Source organism: Prinia subflava, chromosome 35 (genome assembly GCF_021018805.1).
Source record: "Prinia subflava isolate CZ2003 ecotype Zambia chromosome 35, Cam_Psub_1.2, whole genome shotgun sequence".
Classification (NCBI taxonomy): Eukaryota; Metazoa; Chordata; class Aves; order Passeriformes; family Cisticolidae; genus Prinia; species Prinia subflava.
The window spans coordinates 339,901-367,788 of NC_086281.1; the positions used below are offsets into that span (position 1 = coordinate 339,901).

Here is a 27,888-nt window from a genome sequence, read left to right on the forward strand (position 1 = left end):
GTGATCCCATCCCAGTGATCCCAGTACCCCATCCCAGTGATCCCTGGGATCCCAGTGATCCCTGGGATCCCAGTACCCCATCCCTGTGATCCCTGTGATCCCAGTGATCCCAGTAGCCCATCCCAGTGATCCCAGTGGTCCCAGTGGTCCTGGTACCAGATCCCTGATACCCTTGAAGCCAATCCCTGTAGGAATCCAAATTTTACTCCCAAACCCCAAATTCTCCTCCCAAAAAACGATTCCCTGGGTGCCCATCACCGACATTCCCACTTCCCACAGCCGGGATTCCCTCCCAGCCCAGGGACCCGACCCCTGGCGATGCCCACGGAGCTGGGGGCAGCCCTGGGAGGGGAGGAATCCCTGCTGGGAGGGAATCCGTGGATCACGGGAGCCCCGGGGACCACAGCTCCCCGTGTTCCTGATGTCAGATTGTGGGAGACACTGGCACTCCAAAAGACCTCGGGGCTCGGGCCCGGTGAGATCAGCGGGTGGGAGGTGCGGGAGGGACTCGGTGGATCACCGGAGCCCCGGGGCGGTGCTCAGAGCCCCGGGGCGGTGTCGGGAGTCCCGGGGCGGTGTCGGGAGTCCCGGGGCGGTGTCCGGAGCCCCGGGCCCGGTGAGATCAGCAGGTGGGAGGTGTGGGAGGGACTCGGTGGATCACGGGAGCCCCGGGGCGGTGTCCGGAGCCCCGGGGCGGTGTCCGGAGCCCCGGGCCCGGTTAGATGAGCGGGTAGGAGGTGCAGGAGGGACTCGGTGGATCACCGGAGCCCCGGGGCGGTGCTCGGAGCCCCGGTTAGATGAGCGGGTAGGAGGCGTAGCTGGCGATGCCGCACAGGTTGGAGGCGTTGCGGGCCATGCGGATGTACCCCCCGTCCCCGAAGTGCACGCCCCAGCTGGGGAAAGGACACGGGGAAAACTCAGCCCTGGTTCTCCAAGGGAGGAGCAGCCAGAACCCTGCGACTCCCGGAGCCGCTCGGGCTGGGAAAAGCCCGTGGGAGTCACAGGGAGCCGTGTCCCCAAGTGCCACATCCACACGGGTTTGGGAGGCTCCAAACACAGAATTGTGGAATTGTGGATCTGGTTGGGTTGGAACGGACCTTAGGGATCAACATTCCAACCCTTCCACGGGCCGAGAGGCACCTGGAGGAGGCCCTGAGGGACAAGGTGGGAGTTTGGGGGTGCCCAGGGCTGGGAATTGGAGCCTGATCCTTGCGGGGCCCTTCCAGCCGGGAATGTTTTGGGATTCCCTGTGGGTGCCCAGGGTTTACCTGTTCTTCACCAGCCAGTATTCCTTGTTCTCCAGGGAGCCGTACCCCACCACCAGCACGCCGTGGTTCACCTCCTGCGAGCACTGGGGGTCGTCAAACACCCCTGGGGAGGGAGAAAAGACAGAATTCCACCCGATCCCAGCCTCCCTGCAGGAACTCACCCCCAGCCCCCAAATCCCACCCAGATTCCAAAGGTTTCCTCTCAATGAGGGGGGGTGAAAGAAGGGGAGAAGGTGGATTTGGAAGAGCCCCGAAGTCCTCAGGTCCATCCCATCCCGGCCTCCCTGCAGGATTTAACCCCCATCTTCCCGAACCCCGCCCGTTCCCGGTGCCCCGTGCCCTCACCGGAGCGGTACAGGAAGAAGCTGGGCCGGGTGGCGTCGATGGCCACGGCCACGGGGCCCACGGTGGCCACGGCGTCCCTGAGAGCGGCCTCGTCGCCCTCGGGCAGCTCCAGGAACCGGGAGCAGGAGGCGGCGCGGGCTGAGGCGTTGTAGTGGCAGGTCCCGTTCTGCGGGGACCGGGAGTGAGCCGGGGGGACCCGGGGGTGTCCCCAGGGCCCAGAGCCCCTCCAGCCCCTCCAGCTTCCCCAGGGTCCCTGGGTGGGTTTGTTCCCCACAGGATTCTCTGCCCTTTTTCCTCAAAAACATCAACCCCATCCGGGGGTGTTCCCCTTCCCAATCCAGCGCAAGGCTCCATCCTCATCCTCCCCATCCCTGGACCCTCCATCCTCAACCTCCCCATCCCTGGATCCTCCATCCTCATCCTCCCCATCCCTGGATGCTCCTCATTCCCTCCGGACCCTGGGAACAGCAGCTTTTCCCTCTGCAGCCCCACGTTTGGAGAGTTAAATCCCACCTTTCCTTGGATCAGGCTGTTGTTGCTCTGACCCATTTCCCTGGATCGTGTTTTCAGGAGCCTCCTGACCCATTTTTCCCTCCCCTCCAGCTCCACATTGCCCAAGAAATGGTGAAATAACCAGGCAGGAATCCTGGCTCCTGCTCCGGTCACTCCCCTCAAAACAATCCCGAGGTCTGGGATGGGTTTGGACCTGGAGCAAAGGTGGCACCAGGAAACAGAGGCAGGAGGGATTGGATGTGAGAGGAGGAAGGAGAACAGGGCCAGAGCGAGCTGCCCGGGGTTTTCCATGAGTTTCCCTGGAAAGCTCTTCCCACCTGGGCCGTGTAGGGGTAGGACTCCTCGGACTCGATGCCGCCGTTGTCGATGATGTACTGGAACGCCTCGGTCATGAAGCCGCCGGCGCAGCCCCGGTTCCCGTACATCCCCGAGCAGTCCACCAGGTTCTGGGCGCTCAGGGACACCAGGTGCCCGGTGTGCAGCTTCACCTGCGCCTCCAGCGCCCCCACGGCGCTGAAGGCCCAGCAGGAACCGCAGGCGCCCTGGGGAGAGCCCGGCCGAGGCTCAGGAGCTGCCCCGGGGTGGGGCTCACCTGGATCTGAACCTCACCTGGTTCTTCACTCACCTGGCTCTGAACCTCACCTGGCTCTGAACCTCACCTGGATCCTCACTCACCTGGATCTGAACCTCACCTGGCTCTGAACCTCACCTGGTTCTGAACCTCACCTGGATCCTCACTCACCTGGCTCTGAACCTCACCTGGCTCTGAACCTCACCTGGCTCTGAACCTCACCTGGTTCTTCACTCACCTGGTTCTTCACCTCGGTCACGCAGCCCTTGTCCCTCCAGTCCAGCTCCTCCGGGACCGGTCCAGCCGCCCGGAATTTGGGCTGGGGCGCAGAATTCCGACGGGAGCGAGGATGGAGCCGCAGCCCCGCCAGCGAAGCCGCCACCTCCTCGCTGGTCTGGGGGAGAGGAAACCCCCGAGGGTGATTCCCGCTCCCTGTGAACCCCACCTGAGGCCGTGGGGCAGGGCGGGGATCCCCAGGTGGAAGGGTCGGGGTTGGGGGATCCTCAGCTCCTTGTTTTTCCAGATTTAATTTCCAGATTTTCATCAGAACAGGGAAAGCTCAGCTGCAGCTCCCCAAATCCCTGGAAGCTGGGTTGTTAAATCCCCCAAAACTCTGGGATACGGGAGATGATCCATAAATATCCCAAATGACCAGGACAGCTCCGTGTGCCCCAAATCCCTCCCCAGGGAATTCTTTCCTCACAGAATTCCAGCCTGTCCCTGGCTGCTGCATCCCACCAGGACGGGATGTCGGGAGTTTTCCCACCCCAGACCCACTGACATCCCGGGATATCCCAGGAATTCCAGAGGGCTGGAACGCGCTCCCAGCACCCACCATGTCCCCCAGGTGGTTCATTCCCAGCGTGTAGGAGCGGAGCCCCAGCGAGTGCTCCAGGTTGTGCAGTGTCACCAGCCACAGGTTCTTCTCCCACGTCAGGCGGCGGAGAGAATCCTCCTGGAATTAGAGAATCCTGGAATTAGAGAATCCTCCTGGAATTAGAGAATCCTCCAGGAATTCCAGCGGGGCCCCTGAGAGCTGGGACGGAGCCATCCCACCCCAGTCCATCCCAGTAAAGGCTGTTGGGAGCCCCGGGTGGATCAACCCCAGGGACTGGCCGTGCTTGGAATCACCACTGAACCTTCTCCTGGTGGTCACCCCCCAGCAGAGCCCCAGAAAATCCTGGGATATTCCCAGGACACCCCTGGCACATTCCCAGGACACCCCCAGGATGTGCTGGGATCCCTTGGACACCCCCAGCTGTCCCCTGGGTCCCCCCTGTGACATTCCCAGGACATTCCCACCTGGGGCTGCCATTCCCACCCACCTGGGGCTGGTATTCCTTGCCGTAGGTTCTTTTCCAGAGCTCCCAGTGCCGGTCCAGTGCGGGGTCGGGCTGTCCCAGTGCCAGCGCCAGCAGGGCCAGGAGGGTGACGGGAGCCAGCGGCTCCATCCCGGGATTTGGAGCCGGGATTGACCCCTTGGTGACAAACACGGTCTGGGCAGGGAGGTGACAACAACACCCCGGTGACCTGGTGATGCCACCGGCCCGCCCGGACATGCGTCCCAAAATTCCCTGGAGGGGGAATCCGGGAGCCAGCGCGGTGTCCGTGCGGACAGGCCCGGACACACCCGAGCTGCCCTGGCCTGGGGAGCGCTCCCGGCACCTGCTGGGACAAATCCCTGCCCAAAACCCCCAAATTCCCCGGTTTTATCCAAGCGGGGCCCTCCAGGACAGGACACATGGACAATCCCACAGTCCAGGAGGGGGCCTGGGATGAGACAGACCCCAAACCCCCACGAATCCACTCATCCCGGAGTTTAACTTCCTCCAAGTGCTGCTGGCGAGCTCTAATTGTGATAAAAACATCAAACCCACCCGAGTTACCTGCAGGAGCTGCTCCGGGGGAGCCCCGGTGGGGCTGGGAGGGGGATCCGGGGCTGGGGAGGGGGATCAGGGCTGGATCAGGGCTGGATCTGGGCTGGACCCGCGGCGCTCCCAGCGCCGGCACTCCGGGATTTGGGGCGCTCGGCGGGGAGAAATCACGAGCCAGGAAATGAAGGAACGAGGAACCGAAACCTCAATTTCGATTTCACTTCAGAGCCGGGGGCGCAGCGGGGCCGGGGAAAACACCTGGGGAGGGAGGGAGGGAGGGGCTGGTCCTGCCAGCAGCCCAAAATCCGGGATGAGGCTCCCAGGAGAGCGGCTGGAGGGGGGGTCACGCCCCAGGATGGATTTGGAGAAGGAGGGGTGACCCCAGGAGAGGGGATCACACCCCAGGATGGATTTGGAGGAGGGGGGGTCACAGGAGGGGTGACCCCAGGAGGGGGGGTCACACCCCAGGATGGATTTGGAGAAGGAGGGGTGACCCCAGGAGGGGGGGTCTCACCCCAGGATGGATTTGGGGGGCTCCAGGTGGGAATGGGGAGCGCTGAGCCCCGATCCCACCACAGCCAGATCCTGGGAAAGGACCCGGGTATTCCCTTTCAGGTGGGAAAAGGACCCACGTTAGGGTCAGAGCGCTGTGGGAAGCAGGAGGCACGGATATTCCCAGTTATCCCAGTTAAACCCCAGACAGAAAAAGTTTATCCACACGGAATTCCCAATCGGGGGCAGCCCAAGGGTCCCCAGAGGGGACAGGAACGGGACCTGTCCCACCCCAGGGTGGGGGTGGCTCCAGCAGCTCCGGGATCCCTCGGGAATGCCGGGATGGTTGGGAAGGGAGGCTCTGAGGGAGCCTGGATAACCCCTGCAGCCCTCGCAGGGAAGGAATTCCCTCCCCAGACCCCCAGACCCCGTCATTCCTACAGCCAAGAACCAGAACCGGCCCGTTTTTGGGTGTTTTATCCAAAATTTATTGGTGGGAAGCGGAGGGGGCTACAGGAGCGGGCGGGGTTCCCGTCTGTCTCCGTGGCATCCCGGGGGCTCAGTGCTGCTTCCGCCGGAACGAGCAGCCTGGGGGGAGACACAGACCCCGGAACGCTGCAGGGGCTCTGCACCCGCCCGGGAACGGCAATCCCGGCCCTCCCAACACAAACTCCGGGGAATTCACCACTGAGACCACTCCAAACCCCTCCCTGGGACTCCAGCCCCCCACCAGAATTCTGAAATTCCTGAGGGGGAATCCAGCCCTGTCCCAGCTTCCATGAGGACCCAGGGATCCCACAAACCCCCCTGGGGTCCCACAAACCCCCCCTGGGGTGCCACAGCCCCCCCTGGGGTCCCACTAACCCCCCCTGGGGTCCCACAAACCCCCCCTGGGGTCCCACAAACCCCCCCGGGGATCCCACAAAACCCCCCGGGGATCCCACAAACCCCCCCTGGGGTCCCACAAAACCCCCCTGGGGTCCCACAAACCCCCCCTGGGGTCCCACAGCCCCCCTGGGGTCCCACAGCCCCCCTGGGGTCCCACAAACCCCCCTGGGGTCCCACAGCCCCCCCTGGGGTCCCACAGCCCCCCACTCCCAGGAGGAACCAGCCCCTCCCAGGGTTCCAGCCCTTCCATTTGGATCCACAACCTCCCCATCCCCTGTCCCCTCAAAAACCCCCCAGCACTCCCAGAGCCCTCCCTGGCCGGGCCAGCCCCGCGGAGCAGCCCCGGTTCCCCCGGTTCCCCCCGGTTTCCCCGGTCACGCACCCTCGGTGAGCCGGGCTTTGCCGCCCGTGGGCTGGCACAGCACGGTGGAGCAGCCCACGCACAGCACCACGGTCTGGGCATGGCTGAACACCGTGGTGATCTTGTAACAGCCTGCGGGGACAGCGGGGGACAGCGCGGTCACCGCGGGGACACGGGGGACACGGCCACGGGGAAGGGAGAGGGGCAGGGACACGAGGGGACACGAGGGGACACGAGGGGACACGGCCACAGGGAAGGGAACGGCGAAGGGACACCGGGGGGGACACGGCCACGGGGAAGGGAGAGGGGCAGGGACACGAGGGGACACCGGGGGGACACGGCCACGGGGAAGGGAGAGGGGCAGGGACACGAGGGGACACCGAGGGGACACCGGGGGGACACCGGGGGGGACCCCCGGAAGGGCAGCGGGAGAGCGCGGGCAGCACCGGGACGCGAGGGGACACGGGGAGGGACCCTGGAGGGCCCTCGCTGCCCACCGGGGCACTTGACGTCCATGAAGTACGAGTTGGGGCTCTGCACCAGCCGCTTCTTCTTGTGCTTGCGCTTCTCCTCCTCGGGGGACGGGTGCAGCAGGTCCTTGGCGAGCTGCGGGGACACGGCGGGGACACCGCCATGGGTCAGTGCTGGACACACCGCGGTCACTCCCGCCCCCCCCGTCCCCTCACGCCTCTGCCGCCATCTTGGGGCTCCCCCGTTCGCGCTCCTCGCCCCCGGCGCCCCGCGCGCCCCCGGCCCCGCCGCCCCCGCTGCGCCTTCCCCGCGCCCTCCCGGCCCTCGCCGGCCCCGCCGGGCGCGGTCCCGCGGCGCCCGCGGGGGCGGCGGAGCCCGGGCAGGGCCGGGCCGCACTCACAGGCATGGCGGCGGCGGCGTGAGGGGCCGGAAAGGGACGGGCTCAGCCGCGCACCGCCATTTCCGCTGCGGGCGGCCCCAGGGGCGGAAGTGGGGCGGGGCCATCTTTGGACTGGGGATGTTGACGCCATATTGGGAAGGTCGCTGTCTTAAACACCTTTCGGGACCGTCGTTAAAGTTTTCGTCACCTTGCGGAAGGGCCCCTCTCACTGCCGCCATTTGGGGCGCTCATTTGAGTTGTCGGAATTTGGGAAGGTGCCTCATTCTCGGTACGGTCGTCTGTGTTTCCGCCATTTTGAGAGGGTTGCCGCCATCTTGGGGAGGCCGTTGAGGGCCCGCCATTTAGGGAAGGTCAATTGATCGGCGGCCATCTCGGGACGGTCGCGCCATTTTGGGAGTGACATAGCGGCCTCGTGACGTCAGGCCATCCCGGCGGTGACGTCAATGGGGCGTGGTGTCACGGCGGGGGCGGGGCCGGCGGCAGGCCCCGCCCGGGGGGCCGGGCCGGTCCCGGTGGCGGCGGGCGGTGGCGGGGGCCATGGCCAAGGCCTACGACCACCTCTTCAAGCTGCTGCTGATCGGGGACAGCGGCGTGGGCAAGACCTGCCTCGTCATCCGCTTCGCCGAGGACAACTTCAGCAGCACCTACATCTCCACCATCGGTGAGTGGGACCCCGGGACTCCCCCGCGGGACCCGACCCCGGGACCCCCCCGACCGGGACCCACCGGGATTCACCCGGAACCCCCAACCCGGGACCCGCCGGGATCCCCCAATGGGACCCCCCAACCCGGGACCCCCCGAGACCCGCCGGGACCCCCCCATGGGACCCTCCCATGGGACCCTCCCCAACTGGGAACCTTCGGGATTCACCGGGACCTCCCAACGGGACCCACCGGGATTGTCCGGGACCCCCGCTCTGGGATCCCCATCCTGGGACCCCTCCGGGATCCTCTAACCGGGGTTCACCGGGACTCCCCCTCTCTGAAACCCCCCGGGACCCCTCCCAGAGCCCCCACCGGGACCCCACCGGGACCCCGGTTCTTCTCGGGAACCCCACCCCGGAATTCCCCGGGATTCCCCGGCCAGAGCCCCCTCCCGGATTTTCCCCCCCCTTTCCCGGGGAGCCAGATGGTTACTGGGCGCCGGGACGGCGGCACTGGGAGCACTGGGAGGGGACCGGCTCTGCTCGCCCCTCCCGGAGCCCCCCTCCCTTTTCCCCAGGGATCGACTTCAAGATCCGCACGGTGGATATCGATGGGAAGAAGATCAAGCTGCAGGTCTGGTGAGTTAAGGGGTGCGCTCAGGGGAGGGTGGGAGACCCCCAAATTCCCCCCAAAATCCCCAAACCCGCCCCGTTTCCGCAGGGACACGGCGGGACAGGAGCGCTTCAAAACCATCACCACGGCCTATTACCGCGGAGCCGTGGTACGGGGAGGGGGCTGCGGCCCGGGGGGGCGGCCCTGGGGGCGAGGACCCCACCCCCAAACCGCGGGCGGGTGGTCCCGGCCCCCCCTGACCCCCGCTCCCCCCAGGGCATCGTCCTGGTGTACGACATCACGGACGAGAAATCCTTCGAGAACATCCAGAACTGGATGAAAAGCATCAAGGAGGTGGGCGGGGAGGGCCGGGGGCGCGGCGGGGCCGGGCGCGGCTCGGGGGGGTCCTGCCCGTTCCTCTCCCCCTCCCCAGAACGCCTCGGCCGGGGTCGAGCGGCTCCTCCTGGGCAACAAGTGCGACATGGAGGGGAGGCGGAAAGTGCCGCGGGATGCGGCCGAGAAGGTGGGTGGGGGGCTCGGGGGGGGTCTGGGGGGCTGGGAGGAACCGGGGTGCTGAGGGGACCTGGGGGGGGTCCGTGGGGCTGGGGCCGGGGGGGCTCTGTGGGGCCAGGGGGGGACTGGAGGAGTCCGGGGGCGGGTCTGGGGTGGGGGGTCCTGGGGGGCTCTGGGGGGTTCTGGGGGGCTCTGGAGGAGTCCTGGGGTGGCTCTGGGGTGGGGGGGTCTGGGGGGCTCTGGGGTCTGCGGGGCTGGGACTGGGGGTGTTCATGGGACCAGAGCTGCCTGTGGGTCTGGGGGGGTCACAGAAGGGTTGGGGGGTCCCAGGGGGCCGGAGGGGCTCCGTGGGGGTCACAGGGGGGTCGCGGTCCCTCAGCTGGCGAAGGAACACGGGATTCGCTTCTTCGAGACCAGTGCCAAGTCCAGCGAGAACGTGGAGGAGGTGAGGGGGGGTCCCGGGGCGGGGGGGCTGCACAGGGGGTCCCTCCCTCCTCCCGGGGGGGTCCCCGGGCACTGCCCCCCCTGAGCAGCCCCTGTGCCCCCCAGGCCTTCCGCACGCTGGCGCGGGACATCCTGCACAAATCCCTCCGGAAAGCCGTGAGTGGGGCCGGGACTGGGGGGGGGACAGGCGAGGGACCCCCCCGCGCCCCCCTGATCCCTCCTCTCTTCGCAGCCCCCCGGCAGCAGCAGCAGGGCCCTGCTGGAGCCCGGCCCCCCCAGAAAGGCCGGCGGGAGATGCTCACTGGGATAGGGGCGCAGGACCCCCCGAGACCCCCGGGGCAGCGCAGGCGCCTCTCCGGAGGGATCTGGGGGGAGTCTGGGGGGGATTTGGGGCTCCCCCCCGCTTTCCTTGTGCCATAAAGCCCCGCTGTGCCTTGTCCCGGCTCCGGAGTCTCTTTGAGGGGGGTTGGAAGGGACGGAACGGGGGCGGGATCGGGATCGGGACTGGAACCGGGATCAGAGTCGGGACCGGGATCAGAGTTGGGATCGGGATCAGAGTTGAGATCGGAACCGGGACCGGGATCAGAGTTCAGATCGGGACCGGGACCGGGACCAGAGTTGAGATCGGAACCGGGACCGGGATCAGAGTTGGGATCGGGACCGGGATCGGGATCGGGACCGGGACGAGCGGCGGCGAGGCCGCGCCCAAGCCCCGCCCACGATTCCAAACCGGGCCCAAGGCCACGCCCACTGGCAGAACCACGCCCCAAACACGGCCGCACACCACGCCCTTAATTAACTATGAAACCACGCCCCTATTTAAATCTAGCCACGCCCACTACACTCAAAACCACGCCCATTTGCTCCGTGCCAGCCACGCCCCTCTCTCCCATTGGCTCCCCCGCCAGGCCCCGCCCCCAGTCCCGGCACCCCCGGCACTTCCAACATGGCGGTGCCGCGGTCGCGGCGGGGCCGGGCCCGGTAGTTCTCGGTGGTTCCTGGGGGTTTCCGGCGGATCCCGGCGCCCCCATGGGGCCCGGCGGCTTTACGGTGCTGCTGGCGGTGCTGAGCGCGGTGCCCGGCGCGCTGCGGTGAGCGGGGACCGGGGGAGACCGGGGGGTGGGAGCGGCGGGCCCGGTGCGGGGCCCTCACGGCGGCTCCTCTGTGCCCACAGCCCGGCGGCGGCGGCGGCGGCGGCGGCGGCGAGCGAGGAGCGGCCCGGTGAGCAGGGCCGGGCCGGCTTTGGGGCTGTCCCGGGGGGCTCGGAGCGGAACAGATCCCGGGCTGGGAGGCGGGACACCGAGCGGCCTGTCCGGTCCCGGGGCTCCGGTGCTCGGTCCGGTCCCGCTAACGCGATCCCCCCGCAGCGAGCCCCGCGGTGGCCACGCCGTGCTGGCGAGTGGAGCAGTTCGTGGTTGCCCAGGAGTGCACGCGGTGCTCCGGCTTCGAGATGGTGAGCGCGGGGCGGGGGCGGGCTCCCGGTACCCGGTACCCCTGTACCCCGGTACCCGGTACCCGGTACTCCTGTGCCCGGTACCCCCTGTGCCCGGTACCCCGGTACCCCGGTACTCCTGTGCCCGGTACCCCCTGTGCCCGGTACCCCGGGGGGCTCTCCCTGAGCGGCCCCTCCGCCCCCCGTTGGCAGAAGACGATCCCGGCCTGCGGCCCCACCGGTTTCATCGAGAAGATCAACTGCGCCTCGTCCCGCCGGGATGAGTACAAGAGGTGGGGTCGGAGCCGGGAACTCCTGGGAGTTGGGGCTGGGAATTCCTGGGGGATCGGGGCTGGGAATTCCTGTGGGATTGGGATCGGGACTGGTCGTTCCCGTGGGTTCGGGGCCGGGATTCCCGGGGGATTGGGGCTGGTCATTCCCAGGGGATCAGGGCTGGTCATTCCCGTGGGATCGGGGTGGGGATTCCCGGGGCTCGGGCATTCCCCGTGGTTCGGGCACTCTCCAGGGCTCGGGCACTCCCGGGGCTCGGGCACTCCCGGGGCTCGGGCATTCCCCGTGGTTCGGGCACTCCCGGGGCTCGGGCGCTCCCGGGGCTCGGGCACTCCCGGGGCTCGGGCGCTCCCGGGGCTCGGGCGCTCCCGGGGCTCGGGCGCTCCCGGGGCTCGGGCGCTCCCGGGGCTCGGGCACTCTCGGGGCTCGGGCGCTCCCGGGGCTCGGGCGCTCCCGGGGCTCGGGCGCTCCCGGGGCTCGGGCACTCCCGGGGCTCGGACGCTCCCGGGGCTCGGGCACTCCCGGGGCTCGGGCACTCCCGGGGCTCGGGCACTCCCGGGGCTCGGGCACTCCCGGGCCGTGCTCTGCCCGCAGCTGCCGCTCGGCTGCGCTGGAGGCTCAGCGCTTCTGGCGCTTCGTGGGCTCCGCTCTGGGCGTGGCGGCGGCGGCGGCGGCGCTGGTGGTGCTGCGGCAGCGCGTGCTGGACCGGCGGGCGCTGGAGAAGGTCCGAAAACAGATCGAGTCCATCTAGCCGGAGGCTCCCGAGGGCTCGGAGCCGGGAATTCCGCTCGCCCGGGGCGGCCGGAGGAGGAGCAGCCTCTGCCTCGCTGCCCGGGCCTGGAATCCCACTGGGATCTGCCCTGGGAGAGCATCCAGGGATCCCCGGAGCGGGGTGGGGAATAAATCCTGGTCACTGCTCCCGGGGTGATGCTGCCTTGGTCCCTCGGAGGGAATTCCCAGCACGGGGATCTGCTCTGGGATCGTCCTGGGCGTCCCCAGGGTCCCACTCCAGGAGAGGGATGTGGAATAAATCCCGGTCCTCGTTCCTGGAGTGAGGCTGTGTTTGTTTCCTGGGGGGATCCCCCGTTTCCTCCCCTGGGAGCACGCTGAGGGTCCAGGAACCCACCGCAGGAGCAGAATATGAATAAATCCTGATTAATGTCGCTGGAGCAGTGCTGGAATGTTTGTCCTTTGGGGGAGCCCCCCATTCCCGACCCCCCGGCATTGCACGGGGTGCAAACAGAGTGCAGCTTTATTCTGGATGGTTCCCCCATCCTGAGGTGTCCCGGTCACATCTCGTCCCCGTGTCCCCGCGTCCCCGCGTCCCGGCGGGAGGAGTTGGTCCCTGGATCCCTGTGCGGGGCGGGAATTCCGTCCCCCGGCCCCGCCCCGGCTCCGTCCGCCGCACCGGGTCCCGGCCCCGCCATCCACGCCGGCAGCGCGGCTCCTCCGGCGGCTCCCGGCTCCCGGTGCCTCAGGATGCTCCTGGAGATCACTGCGGGAGCGGGGAATGGGGCGGGCAGCGCTGGCCCGGGGGTCCGCCCGCCCCCCGCCCCGGCGCTCCCGTTACCTCCGGTGGGTCCGAGGCCGTCCCGGCTGCCGCCGCGGCGGAACGGGCTGGAGCTGGGGAGCAGGATCAGCCCCAGCGACAGGAACAGGATCTGGGGAGGGACGGGAGCCGTGAGCCCGGGGTGGGGCCGGGAGGGTCCGGGGGGGTCCCGGAGCGGCCGTACCAGGACACAGGTGCCGGTCTGGGCGGGCTTGGTGGACGTTTCCTTGATGAGGGCCTGGAGCTGCCGCAGGAGAGACCTGCGGGAACAGGGGTCGGCTCCGTGCCCCTCCCGGTGCCGTTCCCGGTGCCCCGTTCCCGGTGCCCATCCCGGAGCCCCCGCGCTCACCCGTTGCTCTTCTCCAGCTCCTGCACCTTTTTCCGCAGCTCCTGGTTCAGCGCCGAGCACGCGGCCGCCCTGCCCGGACAGACACGGGGACAGACACGGGGACAGTGCCGGGGGTGGGACACACCTGTGCGCGCCGGTAGCGGCAGCGCGGCCCCACCTGCTCTCCAGCCCGTCCAGGTATTCCTTCTTCCTCCGCCGGCTGTCCTGCGCCGACTGCTTGTTCCGGATCTTCCTCCGCACCTTCTTCAGGAGCCGCTCCTGGGCCTGGGGCACGGAGGGGTCACTCCTGTCTCCCCCCCCGGGTCCCCCCGTGTCCCCGTGTCCCCGCACGCACCTGGGTGAGGGGCAGGTCCGCGGGCAGGGTCACCCCCTCCTGCGCCAGCAGCCGCTGCTCCTCCTCCGTGAGCCGGAGCTGCGCGACAGGGATGGACTGGGGGGGCTGGGGTGAACTGGGGGGCCTGGGGGTGAACTGGGAGGGCCTGAGGGTGAACTGGGGGGTCTGGGGGTGAATTGGGGGGGTCTGGGGGTGAACTGGGGGGTCCGGGGGTGAGCTGGGGTGTTCGGGGGTGAACTGGGAGGGTCTGGGGGTGAACTGGGGTGTTCGGGGGTGAACTGGGGGGGTCTGGGGGTGAATTGGGGGGTCCGGGATGGACTGGGGGGGCTGGGGGTGAACTGGGGTGTTCGGGGGTGAACTGGGGGGGTCTGGGGGTGAATTGGGGGGTCCGGGATGGACTGGGGGCTGCAGGGACTCACCGCGGGCAGGGGCTCGGGGCTCGGGGCCAGCTCGATGCCGGGTAGCAGCGAGGGGCACAGGGGGGTGCTGAGGTCACAGACCACCTCCAGCAGCACCGGGGGGGCCCCGTCTGGCCGGGGGGGCTCCGGGCTGGTGCCGAGGCCGCAGGCGATGTCGGGGTTCACCGTCAGCCCCAGCAGCTCCTCGGCTCCGCTGCCCTGCGGGGATACCGGGGCGGGGACACGGGACGGGGATCCCCGGGACACCCCGGTGGGAGTCCTGCCCCCCCGCGACCCTCCCGCCCCTACTCACATCGTCCTCCGGGAGCGTCAAGGTCTGGAAGCCCAGAACCGGCACCGGGAGCGAGGCGGGGCTCGGGAAGAGCCCGTCGGGCTCCGGGAGCTCCGGTGCCTCCATAGGGGCTCCTTGGGGACCCCCGCGGGACCCCTCGTGTCCCGGCGCCGGGGGATGAACCCCCTGCGCCCCCTCCTCGGGGTGCCCCGGCCTCCGCTGCCGTCCCCGGCGGTGCCGCCGCCTCCGCCCGGTGCCGGCGCTGGGCACCAGGATCTCCGGGATCCCGGGGAACCCGGCCAAGTCCCGCCCCGTGCCGGGAAGGGCCGGGACCATCCCTCCCCCAGCGGGGCTCGGGGTCCGGCCGCCCCACCGGGGCACCAGGGGCGGCGCGGGGGGGAGGCTGCCCCGGTACCGGGTCCCGGAGGTCTCACGGGGGAACCGGGAACGCGGTCGGGTCTGGGGCAGCTCCGCTGCGGCCGCCGGTGGCTCTGGACCGGAGCCGGTGCCGCTTTACCCGCCGGTAACGGAATCGGGGGGAGAGGAACGGGGGGATGCCCCCGGTCAGGGGCTCCGGGAGTGCAGGAACGGGGGGATCCTCCCGGTAAGGGGGTCCCAGGAGTGACACGGCGGGGACACGGTGGGGACACCGAGGATCCCCCGCCCCGCCCGGCCAGCGGACACGTGCGCGCTCCCGGGGCCGCGGGGCCGCGCGGGCTCCGCTCGCTCTCCATTGGCTGCGGCGCACGTCAATCAGCGGCGCCACCGGGGATTCCGCGTCACTATTGGCTGGGCTGGCGGGGCAGGCCCCGCCCCCCGGAGCTCCCGGGACGCGGTTGGGATGCGGCAGGCGGTGAGTGCGGGGCGGCGGGGCCGGGGGGCGCCGGGGGTCCCTGGGGGTCCCCGCGGGTCCCCGTCCTCGGCCCCGGCCCTCCGGACCTGCCCTCGATCCCGGTTCCGATCCCAGTCCCGGAAAAGCCGATCCCTGTTCCCCATCCCGTCCCTATTTCCCGGTACCCGGGTCTCGATCCCGGTCCCGTTCCTTGGTCCCGGTTCCCAATCCCGGTTCTCGGTCGTGGCCCCACCCCCGGCCCTTGATCCCGATTGCGGTCGTGGTCCCCGGTCGCGGTCCTTGATCTCTATCGCGGTCCGTGGCCCCCAGTTCCCCATCCCGGTCCCGGAAAAAACATTTCCCGATCGCGGTCCTTGATTCCGGTCCCGGTGCAGGAAACCCGGGTCCTGATCCCGGGCCTTGATCCCGGTCCCGCTCCCTCCCCGCCGCCCTGTCCGTGTCCCGGGGCCCCGGGCGGGGGGGTCGGGCCGGGTGAGTCACCGGGGCCGGGGGGCGGCTCTGACCGGCCCGTCCCGTTCCAGCCCCGCTCCCCGGGGATGCGCAGCGCGGCTCGGAGCTCCCCCGGCGGCGGGCGCTGAGCTCCGGGAGCACGATGGACACCGGGGCCGCGCTGGCCTGGAGCCCCGGGGCCGCCTCGCAGCCCCCGCCCGGGCTGGGGGTGAAGTTGGGGTCGCTGGTGCTGCTGCTGCTGCTGCCCCTCGCCTGCGGCCTCGCTCCCCTCTGGTGCTTCCGACAGCCCCCCGGTACCGGGCTCGGGGGGCTCGGGGGGTCTGGGGCGTGCGGGACTCGGGGATTTGGGGGAGGTCTGAGGGGGTTTGGGGGTGTGGGGGAGCCCTGAGGGGATCGTGAAGTTGGGGGAGTTTGGGGAGTCTCAGGTAGTGGGGAGGTCGTGCGTGTCTGGGGGGTTCCAGGGGCTCACAGAGTTTGGGGTCTCAGCGTTCCCGGGGGTCCTGGGGAGTCTGGGGGTGACCCGAGGGTCTGGGACAGGCTGGGACCTGGGCTGTCCCCACCTCGGGGCTGTCCCCACCTCAGGGCTGTCCCCAAGGGCTCTGTCAGGGCGCAGGGCTGAGGGAGGGTCTCGTTGGGGGTCTCAGCCTCCCGATTCCCCCCAGACCCCCGCAGCCCCGTGCTCAGCCTCGTGAGCTGCTTCTCCGGCGGAGTTTTCATGGGCACCTTCCTGCTGGACCTCCTGCCTGACTACCTGGGCAGCATCGCCGCGGCGCTGGAGGGGCTGCGAATCACGGTGAGAGCCCCGGGCCACCGGGGCCTGTCCCTGTCCCTGTCCCTGTGTCTGTCCCTGTCCCTGTCCCTGTCCCTGTTCCTGTGCCCTGTCCTCTGTCCCCTGTCCCTGTCCCTGTCCCTGTTCCTGTGCCCTGTCCTCTGTCCTCTGTCCCTGTCCCTGTGTCCCTGTCCCTGTCCCTGTGCCTGTCCCTCTGTCCCTGTCCCTGTGCCCTGTCCCTGTCCCTGTTCCTGTGCCCTGTCCTCTGTCCTCTGTCCCTGTCCCTGTGTCCCTGTCCCTGTCCCTGTGCCTGTCCCTCTGTCCCTGTCCCTGTGCCCTGTTCTCTGTCCCTGTCCCTGTGCCCTGTTCTCTGTCCTCTGTCCCTGTCCCTGTCCCCACGGGTGTCCCCTGTCCCCAGGGTTGGGCTCAGCAGCTCGGGCTGGTGCAGAGAGGGTGGCTGGGACGGGCACAGTGGGGATGGACAGGGGGAAGGGGACAAGGACAGAGCATGGACAGTGCAGGGGGGACAGCAGGAGTGGGGTGAGGACACTGAGGATGGGGAAGGACAGGGGGGCTGGGACAACACAGCAGCGAGTGGAGACAGTGACAGCAGGGCCAGACTGGTGCCAGCAGAGCAGCCAGAACGGTGACGATGTCCCCGGAGCCGCCGGGAGCCCCTTGTGTCCCACATGAGTCATGGAAAGATCCTCGCTGCGCCCGCAGCTTCCCCTTCCCGCTGACCCCGTCCCCGTCCCGCAGCTGCAGTTCCCCCTGCCCGAGTTCATCCTGGCCATGGGCTTCTTCCTGGTGCTGGTGCTGGAGCAGGCGACGCTGGCGCAGCGGGAGCTGGCCGAGCCCCCCGAGGAGTCGCGGGCGCTGCTGCTGCCCAACGGCTCCATCCAGGCCGCGGCTCCCGGCGGCGCCGGCGGCTCCCTGGGCTCGCCGGTGCCGGTGCCCGCCGGCCCCGGGGCGCTGCGTGCCGCGGCGCTGGCGCTGGCGCTGGCGCTGCACGCGGTGCTGGAGGGGCTGGCGCTGGGGCTGCGCGAGGGCGAGGCGGCCGCGCTGCGCGTGCTGCTGGCCCTGCTGCTGCACAAGGGCGCCGTGGCCTTCGGCCTCTCGCTGGAGCTGCTGCGGAGCCGCCTGCGCCCGCCCGCCGTGGCCTCGTGCCTCGTGCTGCTGGCGCTGATGTCCCCGCTGGGCGTCGGCGTGGGCACGGCGCTGGCGGCGGGCGCGGGGCCGCGGCAGCGCCTGTGCCGGGCCGTGCTGGAGGGGCTGGCGGCCGGCACCTTCCTCTTCGTCACCTTCCTGGAGATTCTGCCCCAGGAGCTGGGGGCGCCCCGGAATCGCATCCCCAAGGTCATCCTGATCCTGGCCGGCTTCGCGCTGGTCAGCGCCATCCTCTTCGTCAAGGGATGAGGTCCCCCTGGCCCTGCCTCAGAGAATCCCGTGGGATCCACGTGCCCCCCCCTGCACCCCCTTTCCTGAAGTGCCAAAGTGCCTCTCCTGCCTCTGTGCCTCAGTTTCCCTGCCTAAACCATCCACTTCCTCAAGGGAGACCACGCCTGCCTTGGGATTCCCCATTCTGGCTCCTGGACACACCCCTGGAGCTCCTTTCCCACCCCGCTCCCCCTTTTCCGGAGTGCCAAAGTGCCTGTCTCAGTGCTGTGCCTCAGTTTCCCCACCTGCACAAGGGATTGGTGCTGTGACCCCCCCTCAGGACCCCGGGAGGGGGTGAGTGTCCCCCCCCCCATAACCACAAGTGCCTTTACAGACTCCCCCGGATTTGGGGGTGTTGGATAAAGCAAATAAAGGACTGAACACAAAGTGCTGCTTCTGCTTGGGGAGGGTGGGATGCCACTCGGGGGGTGTGTCACAGTGTGTCCCCCCGGCCCCAGCCCCCCGGATTATTGGGCTGGGAGAGTTTTTTTCCCCCTGATTTCGGGTGCGGGGGTGTCTGCGCTGTTCCCGGGCATGGCCGGGGGTGACCCCAGAGCCGCCCCCATCTCGGGCCGCGCCATCCGCGCCCCCCTCACCGCCTCAGGCCACGCCCCCGATGGCCACGCCCCCTCGCCGCGCGGTGCTCTCTGGGATTTGTAGTCCGCACTTCCCTCCCCGCAGAGCATCTCCGAACCCGGCGCCTCCATTTCCCAGCCCGCCCTGCGCAGCGCCCGCACAGACCGCTGGGAGTTGTAGTCCAGGCCCCCAGCGCACCGCGTTGTTGGCGCTGCCTGCCGAACTACAGATCCCGGCGTGCCGCGCGCGGCGGCGGCGGCGGAGCGGCGGAGCGGGGAAGATGGCGGCGGCGGGCGCGGGGGCCGGGCCCGGGCCCGGCGCGGGACCCTCGGCTGGCGCCGGTGCGTCCAACCCGCGCAAGTTCAGCGAGAAGATCGCGCTGCAGAAGCAGCGGCAGGCGGAGGAGACCGCGGCCTTCGAGGAGGTCATGATGGAGATCTGCTCCACACGGGTGAGGACGGGCCGCCGCGCCGGATGCGCCGCGGGGCGCGGGGAGCCGGGGCGGAGGGGCCGTGAGGGGCTGGGACGGGCCGGGGCTGAGCCAGGGGGGAGCCGGGGGAATCGTGAGGGGCTCAGGGGGGTCTTGAGGAGCTGGCGGGGGCCGTGATTTGAGGGGTCGTGAGGTGACGGGGGGGGCGCGGGTGTGGGGGGGGCCGGAGGGGCCGTGAGGGGCTGGGGCGGCTGTGAAGAATTTGGGGAGGGGGTTGGAGGGGACTTGGGAGGCTGCGGAGATCTTGGGGTGGAGTTTGAGGGGTCCAGGGGCGCTGTGAAGAATTTGGGGAGGGGGTAGAGGGGTCCGGGGGGGCTCTGAAGGGTTTGGGGGGGTGTTGGAGGGGGCTGTGAGGATTTTGGGGAGGGGGCTGGAGGAGTCCGGGGGGCTCCCGGTGGGTCCCGGCGTGTCCCGTGTGCCCAGCGCAGCTCCCGGGGCTGGGCTGGGGAGAGGATCCGGAGCTCCGGGCTCTGCCCCGGTCCCCGGGGACCCTCGGGGGTCCTGCCCGGGGTCCGGGGGATGCTTCACCCCGGGAGATGCTGAGCCTGGGCAGGGCAGGGATCCCGGAGCTGCTCCCGGGATGGATCCGGGGTAATTCCCGCTCCGCAGCTCCGGGAAGGGCCGGTGCCGGCCCCGGGGGCTGCTCGGGGGGTCTCGGCAAGGCCGGGAATGCTCCGGACGGGCTTTCCCAGGCAGGGAAGGCTCCGGGAGGAGCTGGTCGGGAATTGCCTCCCGAGCCAGACCTGCGGGAGTTTCTGTCCACGATCCCGGAGTTTGGTGGAATTTGGTCCTTCCCGGCAAAACTGCGGGATGGAGGAGTGAGGATGCGGCTGTGGAAGCCGGGGAGACACGGAGGGGCTCTTCCAGGGGATGGGGGCAGCTCTGTCCCTGGGAAGATCCAGGGATACCCAATAGAGCTTAAAAAAAGCGGGAATTTTTGGGTCGTAGAGCCCCGTGGCTCTTGGCTCTGCGGGGATCCGGGATCTGGGATGTCATTCGTGCGGTGACAGGGACATCCCTGGAGAGTTTGGGGATGGGCCGGAGCTTTCTGTCCGCTCCTGGGGAGTTTGGGAATGGGGTGGAGCATCCCTGGGGAGTTTGGGAAAGGGCCGGATCCCTTGCCGTGCCTCCATCCCCAGGGATTTTGGGAACGGGCCGGAGCCTGGGCCGTGTTTGCAGAGCAAACAGCTGGTTAATGTGCAGCAGGGGCAGCGGGATCACTCCTGGAATCTCTCCTCCAGGAATTCATTCCCTGCTCCCTCACTGGGATGGTTCCTCTGGGAATTCCTTCCCTGATCCCAGCCTGGGCTGGTTCCCCTGGGACCCGCAGCCCCCCAGCTTTGCTCCGTGGTTCCCCTGGGACCCGCAGCCCCCCAGCTTTGCTCCGTGGTTCCTGGAGGTTTTCCTGGCTGTTCCTGGGCTGCTCCCGGGTTCCGGGCTCCTGCAGGGATCCTGGCTCAGGGCTCGGAGCTCGATCCCAAGACCTTAAGCCCCCGCGCAGCTCTGGGCGCTAATCCCGCCAGCTGCTGCCTAAATCTCCCGGGTTTTGGGTTGTTTTCCTTGTTTTCCCCGCTGGATCTGGATTTCTGTGGTTTTACGCTCAGGAATTTGGTGTTTCCCGTTTCTCAGCTGTTTTTTGGGCTTCAGCTTCTCCTTCCCTGGGGCTTCTCCAGGCGCTGAGGAGCAGCAGCTCTTGGATCTGCTCAGGACCCCCCAGCTCGAAAGGGGATTCGTGGGGGTTGAGATCAGGGAAATGCTCCCTCCCTGTGGGTTTCACTGGGGGGCTCTGCTCTGTCAGGGTGGGGGGACTGGGCTGTCCCTGGTGCTGGGGGGCTGGTGGGGGCCATTCCCTTCCTGGGGCTGTGGGATCCCCGGTGTTTTCCTGGGATTCCCGGTGTTTTCCCGGGCTCCCCGGTGTTTTCCTGGGATTCCCGGTGTTTTCCCGGGCTCCCCGGTGTTTTCCCAGGCTCCCTCTCCCCGGTGTTTTCCTGGGATTCCCGGTGTTTTCCCAGGCTCCCTCTCCCCGGTGTTTTCCCGGGATCCCCGGTGTTTTCCCGGGTGTTTTCCCGGGCTCCCGTTATCTCCCGCTGGGCTTTGCTGTGACTCCTTCCCCCGGCCTTGAGTCCGGCTCCCTCTGGAATCTCCGGCACGGCCTTGGCGTGGACGAGGCTGGAAAATCCCTGCGGATCCCTGGAGGCCGGAGCCTGTCCGGGACTGCCGGGCTCAGCCCCTGCTCCGGGAATGTGGGACAGGGATCTGGGATCTCTCCGGGATCTGGGATCCCTCAGGGATCCGGGATCTCTCCGGGATCTGGGATCCTTGTCCATCCCGCTCCGGGGCGCCTGTGGATGAGGGAAGGGCTCCAGAGAGTCCCCTGGAGTGATGGGACGGGAGCCTGCGTGTCCCACGGTGCTGTGAGGGGCAGTGTGAGGGGGCCTGGACACCCCCCTGACGTGTCCCCCCGTGTCCCCCCGTGTCCCCCCGTGTCCCCACAGCTGCAGGCACAGAAGCTGCGGCTGGCCCACAGCCGGGGGCCCTTCTACAGCGGCTCCCTGCCCAACGTCAACCAGATCGGCACCGGCGGCCCCGAGTTCCAGGTGACCCCACGGGGGATCGGCGTGGGGTGGGGACAGGGGGACGTTCCCAAATCCCTTCACCCGCTCCCGGGACTCCAGGGGGGGCTGCTCGTGCGCCCCCTCCCCGGGTGGAGCCCCCTCGGTGTCCCGGGGGTCTCACGCGTCCCCCTCCCCGCAGGGCCCGTCGCCGCTGGACTCCACGCGCAGCACGCGGCACCACGGGCTGGTGGAGCGCGTGCAGCGGGACCCGCGCCGGATGATGTCCCCCCTGCGCCGCTACGTCCGGCAGATATCCTTTGTCACCCTCTGTCACCCTCTGTCACCCTCTGTCCCGTGTCCCCTCCCGCCCTCCCGGGGCGTTCGGGGGCCCCCTGCTCTCGGTGTGACCCTTAACGTGCCCCCCACATCGACAGCTCTCCCTACGGACCCACGTACCTGTCACCGCCGCCGGAGCCCAGCTGGAGGAGGTAACTCCGAGCTTTCCCTGGGTTCCCTGGGTTCCCTGGATCCCCTGGGTTCCCTGGATCCCCTGGGTTCCATGGATCCCCTGGATTCCCTGGGTTCCCTGGATCCCCTGGGTTCCCTGGATCCCCTGGGTCCCCTGGATTCCCTGATTCCCTGGATCCCCTGGATTCCCTGGATTCCCTGGATTCCCTGATTCCCTTGGATCCCCTGGATTTCCTGGATCCTGGGGATCTGTTCCCATCCCGGGGGTTTGAGGGCAGAGGAGGCTCCGGCACAGGCGCCGTTCCTGGAACTGGGATGGGGGCAGAGGGGTGGGGGCAGCTCCTGCCCCTCACATTCCGGGATTGTCCCACGAAGTGGGGGCTTGAGGAGGAATTCCATCCAGGAGGAGGGATCTGGCTGAGGGGACAGGGACAGGGGACAAATCCGAGCTCCAGCTCCATCCCTGGAGTGTCTCTGTCCCAGTGTGGGGTGTGACAGCCGTGTCCCTGTCCCCATCCCATCTCCCTGCCATTCCCAGCCCTCCCGTGGCTGGGAGTGGGGTCATGGATCAACTGTCCTGCCTCCCCCACGGCTCCTTGTCCCCCGCCCCGCTGATCCCCCTTCCTCCCTCCACAGGACCATGCCCTGGAGCAATTTCCCGATGGAAAAAGGACATTTATTCCGCCTGCCCTCGGCTCTCAACAGGTGCTGGGTTGTTTGATTCCGTGTTCTCCGTGTCCCCAAGCCAGGCTCCAGCCCTTCCTGGGATCCCTGGGGAGGAGGTGGCCCTGGGGACCCCTGGAGGGCCCTGGGACCCCCCTGGGGAGGAGGTGGCCCCCGGCTCCCCCTCAGGGCCCCCCGCCGGAGGGGTCCCTGTCCTCCCCCGTGCCACAGCTGAACAATGTCCCTCTTTGTCACTCGCCCCAGCGGCCCTTCCCAGCCCTTCCGTGCCCTCCTCCGCCTTGAACAGGGAACAGCCGGGGGTCCCCAGCCCCTGAAGGGTCCCCAGCCCCTGAAGGGTCCCCAGGGGGTCCCATTGTCCCCCCATGCTGGGGGTGGTGGAGGAGACGGGAGCGGAGCTTGTCTGGGGGCACAGGGAGAGGGACCCCCGTGGGGAGGGGGCGCAGGAATGGCAGGGGGGCATGGGGCTGGGGCAGGGGGCTGGGGCAGGGGCCTGTCAGGGGGCTGGGGCAGGGGGATGTGGGGCTGGGGCAGGGGGCTCTCAGTGGGCCGGGGGCTCGGGGCTGGGGCAGGGGGGTTGTCAGGGGGCTGGGGCAGGGGGCTCTCAGTGGGCTGGGGGCTCGGGGCTGGGGCAGGGGGGTTGTCAGGGGGCTGGGGCAGGGGGCTCTCAGTGGGCTGGGGGCTCGGGGCTGGGGCAGGGGGCTCTCAGTGGGCCGGGGGCTTGGGGCTGGGGCAGGGGGCTCTCAGTGGGCCGGGGGCTCGGGGCTGGGGCAGGGGGCTCTCAGTGAGCCGGGGGCTCGGGGCTGGGGCAGGGGGCTCTCAGTGAGCCGGGGGCTCGGGGCTGGGGCAGGGGGCTCTCAGTGGGCCGGGGGCTCGGATCCAGGCTGCTCTCCCCGTTCCAGGACGAATTCCGACTCGGCGCTGCACACGAGCGTGATGAACCCCGCGCCCCAGGACGCCTACCTGGGCCCCTCGCAGGCCGGGCCGCCCCCCGGCCGCCGCGCAGGTGAGCCCCCCACACCCAGCTGTGCCCCCCAGAGCCCCCGGGGGGGTCCTGGGGCAGCCCCCTCCCCTCAGCACCTCCCTGACCCTCCTGTTCCCCCACAGGTTTCCTGGATGGGGATTCGGACAGCAAAGGTGAGCCTGGCACCAGCTGTGTCCAGCTGTGCCCAGCTGTGCCCAGCTGTGCCCAGCTGTGTCCAGCTGTGTGCCCAGCTGTGTGTCCAGCTGTGTGCCCAGCTGTGCCCAGCTGTGTGCCCAGCTGTGTGCCCAGCTGTGTGCCCAGCTGTGTGCCCAGCTGTGCCCAGCTGTGTGCCCAGCTGTGTGTCCAGCTGTGCCCCGCTCCTCCCTGTGCCAGGGGGCTCTGATGTCCCCCCTGTGTCCCCCCCACCTCCCACTGACCCCCTGTCCCCTCCCCAGTGTTTCTTTTCCAAGTGCCTCCCATCGAAGAGAGCTTCGATGACAACAAGCACTCGCTGAAGCCCTGGGACACCAAGAAGGTGGGCGGGGGTGTCCCCTGTGTCCCCCTGTGTGTCCCCAGGCCTGGCCTCACTCCTGTGCTCTGCTCCCGCAGCTCTCGTCCTCCTCGGCCCGGCCACGCTCCTGCGAGGTCCCGGGAATCCAGTGAGTACTGGGAGGGACTGGGATGGGAAGGGGATCCCCGGGGAGGGGCTGGGGTGGGGAGGGGGATCCCAGGGAGGGGAGAGGATCCCGGGGAGGGGATCCCAGGGAGGGGCTGGGGTGGGAGAGGGCTTGCTGGGGAGGGGGATGTGTGGAAGCAGGTGGGTACTGGGGAGGGTCTGGAGCTGGGCAGGGGCACACTGGGGCACACTGGGGGCCACTGCTGGGGCAGGCAGCCCCGCTCCTGCCCTGATCCTGTCTCTCCCCCCTCCCCAGCATATTCCCATCCCCGGATCAACCTCCCAACGTGCCCCTCATGCCCTCGGCCCTCAACACGGGGGGGTCCCTGCCCGACCTGACCACGCTGCACTTCCCGTCGCCCCTGCCCACCCCCCTGGACCCCGAGGAGGCCCCGTACCCCCCCCTGAGCGGGGGCAGCAGCACCTCCAACCTGGCCACCACCATGACCCACCTGGGCATCAGCGGCACCAGCGGCGTCGGGCTGGGCTACGACCCCCCGGGTGAGCCGGGCCCCCTCCCTGCACGGGGGCCAGAGGGGACCCCCGGGCTGGGAGCTGCTGTGGGGGACACAGGGAGCCCCCGGCCAGTGCCCAGCAGGGATGGGGACTCCCAGTGTGGGGGGACACAAAACCCAGGCGGAGTCCTGGGGTGGCTGCTCCAGGAATCCCAGTCCGGGATGGAGCCTCGGCAGGCTGGGAGTGGGGTGGGGATGGGGTCTGATGGATTTGGGGGTGCTGTGGGTGTTTGGGGGGAGCCCAGCTCCCACCCTCCTGCTCTGTGGGGGCCTGGGGGGAGCCTGGCTCTTGCTCCATGGGCTCTGACGGCGTCAGGGGCCTTGCAGGGGTCTGGGAGGTGCCCGTCTCCCACCCCGGTGCCCCCTCACGCCGCTGTCCCCCTGCCCGGGGTGTGTGTCCGTCCCTGTGTCCGTCTCCATCGTTGTGGTCGCTCCGTCCCCCTCCCTCCCCCGGGAGCCCCTCCCGGGCCGTCCCGGGGCTCGGGGCTGTGCCGGGGTAACGGTGCTCTCTGTTTTTGTCCCCACAGGACTCCCCTCACCTCTGCAGAGCTCCCTGAGTAACCCGTCCCTGCAGTCCTCCCTGAGCAATCCCAACCTCCAGGCCTCCCTGCGCAGCCCCTCGCTCCAGGCCTCCCTCAGCAACCCCTCGCTCCAGTCCTCCCACAGCAGCTCCTCCATCCCCTCCTCTCTCTCCAACCAGTCCCTGCCTTCCTCCCTGTCCTCCTCGCTCTCCAACCCCTCGCTGCCCACGTCCCCCCGGAGCCAGCCCCTCCAGTCCTCCCCCAGCAACCCCAGCCTGCCCTCGGGGCTGGGGGGCTCCTTCGCGGCCACCTCGCCGCGCCGGCGGGTCCCGCTCAGCCCCCTGTCCCTGCCCGTGGCCGGCGACTGCAGACGGCAGCACCCCAAACAGTTCTCACCAACAATGTCACCCACATTGTCCTCCATCACCCAGGTACGCATCGTCCCCACGCTCCAGCGCCGCCGCCTCCTCCTCCTCGGCCTCCTCCTCCTCCCTGTGCCCCTTCTCTCGTCCTTTTCCTCCCTTCCCCTTCCTTCTCCTCTTCCTCCCCGTCCCCTTCCTCCTGCTCCTGTTCCGTTTCCTTGTCTCCTTCCTCCTCGTCCTCCTCCCCATCCTTCTTGTGTTCCTCCTCTTTGTCTTTTTTCTTCCTTTTCTTTCTCCTTTTCCCTGTCCTTGTCCTCCTAGTCCTTGTCTTGGACGTCCTCTCTGTTCTCTTCCTTGTCTTCATCCTCCTCCTCCTCCTTGTCCTCGTCCTTGTCCTCTCCTTCCCCCTCCTCTCCTCCCCTGCACTTCTCGTTTCGTTTCCATCCTCATCTCACCCACACCCCAGGGCCCCCCTCGCCCCCTCCTGTGCTCAGGGCCGGGACCCCCGTGTCCCTTCCAGGCCCCCTCCCCTCAGAGGGGACCCCGGCCCGCCCTGGGTCCGGGTGCAGCCGTGGCCGAGTTCGGGGGTCTCAGGGTCTCAGCGGTGCCGGGGGGGCTGGGGGAGCCCCCCACCCTCGGGGGGCCGGCGCTGAGCCCCCGTCCCCGCTGTCTCCGCAGGGCGTCCCCCTGGACACCAGCAAGCTGCCGGCGGACCAGCGGCTCCCGCCGTACCCCTACGGACAGCCGGGGGTCCTGCTGGGCTCCCAGCCCCCCCCGAGGGCCCCCCAGCCCCCCCCGCGCCCCTACAACCCCCCCTACGGCCCCGGCGGCGCCCTGGGGCAGCCCCTGGGGCAGCCCCCCAGCGACTTCGGCCTGGGCAGCGTGAGTGGGGGGCACGGGGGGTCCTGGGCGGGGTGGACGCGGGGTCTGGGGAGCTGCGTGGGGGGGTGGGGATGGAGACCCCCGGGTGGGTCACCGGGGGAGGGACGGGGTCAGGGGGGTCTCCCGGGGGTCTCTGCTCACGTGTCCCTCCCCGCAGCTGGAGCAGTTCGGGATCGGGGAGAGCCCCCCCGGGAACAGCGGAGGGTTCCCCGAGGAGTTGGGGGCCCTGAGTTACCCCCCGAGCGAGGGGGGCTACGACCCCCCCGGCCTGAGCCGCCCAAACCTGAGCAACTGCAGCCGCCACGGCCCCATCCCCAACATCATCTTCACAGGTGGGGGTCCTGGGGGGTCCTGGGGGGTCCCTGGGGTGTCACAGGGGGCGCTGGGGGCCTCTGGGGTGTCACAGGGTGGGCTGGGGGCTCTGGGATGTGGCACAGGGGGTGGGCTGGGGGTTTGGGGGGTGGCACAGGGTGGGCTGGGGGCTGTTTAGGGGACCCACGGGAGGTGGGGTGAGGGCTTGGAGCGGTGCCGGGGGGTCCCAGGGGGGTCCCTGGGGTGTTTGTTTGGCCGGGGGTCTCCGCTGGTCACCCCGGGGCCGTGCTGACCCCCGTGCCCCCCTCACCCTTCCCCGCAGGCGACTCCCCCCCCGGGCTGTCCAAGGAGATCGCGACGGCGCTGGCGGGGGTCCCGGGCTTCGAGGTGGAGGGGGGGTCCCTGGGGGGCCTGGGGGGGCTGGAGGAGGAGCTGCGCATCGAGCCGCTGACGCTGGACGGGCTGAGCATGCTGAGCGACCCCTGCGCGCTGCTCACCGACCCCGCCGTCGAGGACTCCTTCCGCTCCGACCGCCTGCAGTGAGCCCGGGGCGGCCCCGGGCCCGCGCCCCCCGCCCCGGCACCGCCCCCGGGGCCGCCCCCCGGCCCCGCCGCCCGCTGCGCTCCCGCTGAGCCCGGGAAAACCGGGAAAAAACGGGGAAAACCGGGAAAACCACGGGAAAGGCGGGCACGGGCCGCCCCCCGGCCCCGCTGCCCGCTGCGCTCCCGCTGAACCCGGGAAACCCGGGAAAAAAACAGGAGAAACCGGGAAAACCACGGGAAAGGCGGGCACGGGCCGCCCCCGGCCCCGCCGCCCGCTGCGCTCCCGCTGAACCCGGGAAACCCGGGAGAAACCGGGAAAACCCCGGGAAAACCGGGAAAAACCGGGAAATGCGGGCACGGGCCGCCCCCCGGCCCCGCCGCCCGCTGCGCTCCCGCTGAGCCCGGGAAAACCGGGAAAAAAACGGGGAAAACCGGGAAAAACCACGGGAAAGGCGGGAAAACCCTGGGAAAAAACCGGGAAATGCGGGCACGGGCCGCCCCCCGGCCCCACCGCCCGCTGCGCTCCCGCTGACCTGGGAGAAACCGGGAAAAACCGGGGAAAAACCGGGAAAACCCCGGGAAAGGCGGGCACGGGCCGTGCCCCAAACCTGCCTGGAGGGGGCGGGGGCCGCCCCCAGCGAGCCCCGGGGGGGGCCCAGCGCCGCGACCCCCCCGTTCCCACCCGCAGACCCCCGGGGTTGCCGTTCTCCCGGGAAAACCCCGGGAAAACCCCGGGAAAGGCGGGCAGGGGGCTCGGGCCGGGCGGTGCCCGCCCCTCCGAACGGGCGCTGTCA

General features: G+C 69.5%; 7 protein-coding genes across 14 annotated transcripts; 4 read left to right on the forward strand and 3 right to left on the reverse strand.

Annotated features, from left to right (window-relative positions):
• Positions 1-726: 726 nt before the first annotated feature.
• Positions 727-4,732, reverse strand: LOC134563211 (cathepsin S-like). Of its 3 annotated transcripts, none has more exons than XM_063421057.1 (8): positions 4,584-4,732; positions 4,023-4,193; positions 3,533-3,652; positions 2,936-3,091; positions 2,444-2,668; positions 1,614-1,779; positions 1,269-1,371; positions 727-893 (listed from the first exon to the last, which is right to left on the reverse strand). In XM_063421057.1, exons 2-8 carry the CDS (start codon positions 4,146-4,148, stop codon positions 794-796), a joined length of 996 nt encoding a protein of 331 aa, XP_063277127.1. In that variant the 5' UTR covers positions 4,149-4,193; positions 4,584-4,732; the 3' UTR covers positions 727-793. The 3 variants fall into 3 exon arrangements, with proteins under 3 accessions (XP_063277127.1, XP_063277128.1, XP_063277126.1); XM_063421058.1 differs by having other exon boundaries at positions 4,023-4,175; positions 4,584-4,720; XM_063421056.1 differs by lacking the exon at positions 4,584-4,732 and having other exon boundaries at positions 4,023-4,541.
• A 795-nt stretch (positions 4,733-5,527) lies between these two features.
• Positions 5,528-7,251, reverse strand: RPS27 (ribosomal protein S27). Its single transcript, XM_063421065.1, has 4 exons — positions 7,184-7,251; positions 6,810-6,918; positions 6,334-6,444; positions 5,528-5,651 (listed from the first exon to the last, which is right to left on the reverse strand). The coding sequence occupies exons 1-4, from the start codon at positions 7,187-7,189 to the stop codon at positions 5,623-5,625; spliced, it is 255 nt and encodes an 84-aa protein (XP_063277135.1). The 5' UTR covers positions 7,190-7,251; the 3' UTR covers positions 5,528-5,622.
• A 360-nt stretch (positions 7,252-7,611) lies between these two features.
• On the forward strand, positions 7,612-9,833 carry RAB13 (RAB13, member RAS oncogene family). 2 transcript variants are annotated; one of them, XM_063421063.1, is made up of 8 exons: positions 7,656-7,844; positions 8,405-8,465; positions 8,548-8,608; positions 8,716-8,793; positions 8,873-8,962; positions 9,332-9,397; positions 9,502-9,552; positions 9,629-9,833. In XM_063421063.1, exons 1-8 carry the CDS (start codon positions 7,721-7,723, stop codon positions 9,704-9,706), a joined length of 609 nt encoding a protein of 202 aa, XP_063277133.1. In that variant the 5' UTR covers positions 7,656-7,720; the 3' UTR covers positions 9,707-9,833. The 2 variants fall into 2 exon arrangements, with proteins under 2 accessions (XP_063277132.1, XP_063277133.1); XM_063421062.1 differs by lacking the exon at positions 8,548-8,608 and having other exon boundaries at positions 7,612-7,844.
• A 228-nt stretch (positions 9,834-10,061) lies between these two features.
• Positions 10,062-12,288, forward strand: JTB (jumping translocation breakpoint). Of its 3 annotated transcripts, none has more exons than XM_063421059.1 (5): positions 10,062-10,487; positions 10,571-10,617; positions 10,764-10,903; positions 10,958-11,121; positions 11,714-12,288. In XM_063421059.1, the coding sequence occupies exons 1-5, from the start codon at positions 10,198-10,200 to the stop codon at positions 11,868-11,870; spliced, it is 798 nt and encodes a 265-aa protein (XP_063277129.1). In that variant the 5' UTR covers positions 10,062-10,197; the 3' UTR covers positions 11,871-12,288. The 3 variants fall into 3 exon arrangements, with proteins under 3 accessions (XP_063277129.1, XP_063277130.1, XP_063277131.1); XM_063421060.1 differs by having other exon boundaries at positions 10,063-10,487; positions 10,973-11,121; XM_063421061.1 differs by having other exon boundaries at positions 10,303-10,487; positions 10,764-10,849; positions 11,042-11,121.
• A 120-nt stretch (positions 12,289-12,408) lies between these two features.
• Positions 12,409-14,167, reverse strand: CREB3L4 (cAMP responsive element binding protein 3 like 4). The gene is made up of 8 exons (XM_063421071.1): positions 14,063-14,167; positions 13,771-13,968; positions 13,352-13,516; positions 13,175-13,281; positions 13,018-13,086; positions 12,853-12,928; positions 12,690-12,780; positions 12,409-12,614 (listed from the first exon to the last, which is right to left on the reverse strand). Exons 1-8 carry the CDS (start codon positions 14,165-14,167, stop codon positions 12,409-12,411), a joined length of 1,017 nt encoding a protein of 338 aa, XP_063277141.1.
• On the forward strand, positions 14,083-17,937 carry SLC39A1 (solute carrier family 39 member 1). 3 transcript variants are annotated; one of them, XM_063421053.1, is made up of 4 exons: positions 14,083-14,564; positions 15,416-15,637; positions 15,989-16,137; positions 16,873-17,937. In XM_063421053.1, exons 1-4 carry the CDS (start codon positions 14,219-14,221, stop codon positions 17,527-17,529), a joined length of 1,374 nt encoding a protein of 457 aa, XP_063277123.1. In that variant the 5' UTR covers positions 14,083-14,218; the 3' UTR covers positions 17,530-17,937. The 3 variants fall into 3 exon arrangements, with proteins under 3 accessions (XP_063277123.1, XP_063277124.1, XP_063277125.1); XM_063421054.1 differs by having other exon boundaries at positions 16,007-16,137; XM_063421055.1 differs by lacking the exon at positions 14,083-14,564 and adding an exon at positions 14,571-14,894.
• Positions 17,938-18,360: 423 nt separating this feature from the next.
• Positions 18,361-27,149, forward strand: CRTC2 (CREB regulated transcription coactivator 2). The gene is made up of 14 exons (XM_063421216.1): positions 18,361-18,577; positions 21,112-21,213; positions 21,371-21,481; positions 21,598-21,659; positions 22,276-22,344; positions 23,223-23,326; positions 23,428-23,457; positions 23,740-23,819; positions 23,894-23,943; positions 24,217-24,461; positions 25,003-25,427; positions 26,037-26,240; positions 26,398-26,572; positions 26,875-27,149. The coding sequence occupies exons 1-14, from the start codon at positions 18,407-18,409 to the stop codon at positions 27,093-27,095; spliced, it is 2,049 nt and encodes a 682-aa protein (XP_063277286.1). The 5' UTR covers positions 18,361-18,406; the 3' UTR covers positions 27,096-27,149.
• The last annotated feature ends 739 nt before the right edge of the window (positions 27,150-27,888 follow it).

Bases quoted from the DNA above. Each gene is read 5' to 3' on its own strand.
- JTB (XM_063421059.1), top strand. From the start codon at position 10,198: ATGAAACCACGCCCCTATTTAAATCTAGCCACGCCCACTACACTCAAA. The intron at 10,488-10,570 runs GTGAGCGGGGAC...CTGTGCCCACAG, and splicing joins GCGGTGCCCGGCGCGCTGCG to CCCGGCGGCGGCGGCGGCGG. The intron at 10,904-10,957 runs CCCGGTACCCGG...GTACCCCGGTAC, and splicing joins GGTACCCCTGTACCCCGGTA to CCCGGTACTCCTGTGCCCGG.
- RPS27 (XM_063421065.1), bottom strand. The intron at 6,445-6,809 runs GTGGGCAGCGAG...CTGTCCCCGCAG, and splicing joins CATGGACGTCAAGTGCCCCG to GCTGTTACAAGATCACCACG. The intron at 5,652-6,333 runs GTGCGTGACCGG...GTCTCCCCCCAG, and splicing joins CAAAGCCCGGCTCACCGAGG to GCTGCTCGTTCCGGCGGAAG.
- CREB3L4 (XM_063421071.1), bottom strand. From the start codon at position 14,167: ATGGAGGCACCGGAGCTCCCGGAGCCCGACGGGCTCTTCCCGAGCCCC. The intron at 13,282-13,351 runs GTGCGTGCGGGG...TCCGTGCCCCAG, and splicing joins CGGACCTGCCCCTCACCCAG to GCCCAGGAGCGGCTCCTGAA. The intron at 12,615-12,689 runs GTAACGGGAGCG...CCGCTCCCGCAG, and splicing joins CGGCCTCGGACCCACCGGAG to TGATCTCCAGGAGCATCCTG.
- CRTC2 (XM_063421216.1), top strand. From the start codon at position 18,407: ATGGCGGCGGCGGGCGCGGGGGCCGGGCCCGGGCCCGGCGCGGGACCC. The intron at 24,462-25,002 runs GTGAGCCGGGCC...TTGTCCCCACAG, and splicing joins GCTGGGCTACGACCCCCCGG to GACTCCCCTCACCTCTGCAG. The intron at 26,241-26,397 runs GTGAGTGGGGGG...CCCTCCCCGCAG, and splicing joins GCGACTTCGGCCTGGGCAGC to CTGGAGCAGTTCGGGATCGG.
- SLC39A1 (XM_063421053.1), top strand. From the start codon at position 14,219: ATGAACCCCCTGCGCCCCCTCCTCGGGGTGCCCCGGCCTCCGCTGCCG. The intron at 14,565-15,415 runs GTAACGGAATCG...GTCCCGTTCCAG, and splicing joins CGGTGCCGCTTTACCCGCCG to CCCCGCTCCCCGGGGATGCG. The intron at 15,638-15,988 runs GTACCGGGCTCG...TGGGGGTCTCAG, and splicing joins GTGCTTCCGACAGCCCCCCG to CCTCCCGATTCCCCCCAGAC.
- LOC134563211 (XM_063421056.1), bottom strand. From the start codon at position 4,256: ATGTCCGGGCGGGCCGGTGGCATCACCAGGTCACCGGGGTGTTGTTGT. The intron at 1,372-1,613 runs GTGAGGGCACGG...CTCCCTCCCCAG, and splicing joins CTTCTTCCTGTACCGCTCCG to GGGTGTTTGACGACCCCCAG. The intron at 894-1,268 runs GTAAACCCTGGG...TCCTTTCCCCAG, and splicing joins TACTGGCTGGTGAAGAACAG to CTGGGGCGTGCACTTCGGGG.
- RAB13 (XM_063421062.1), top strand. From the start codon at position 7,627: ATGGGGCGTGGTGTCACGGCGGGGGCGGGGCCGGCGGCAGGCCCCGCC. The intron at 8,794-8,872 runs GTGGGCGGGGAG...CCCCCTCCCCAG, and splicing joins GGATGAAAAGCATCAAGGAG to AACGCCTCGGCCGGGGTCGA. The intron at 9,553-9,628 runs GTGAGTGGGGCC...CTCTCTTCGCAG, and splicing joins ACAAATCCCTCCGGAAAGCC to CCCCCCGGCAGCAGCAGCAG.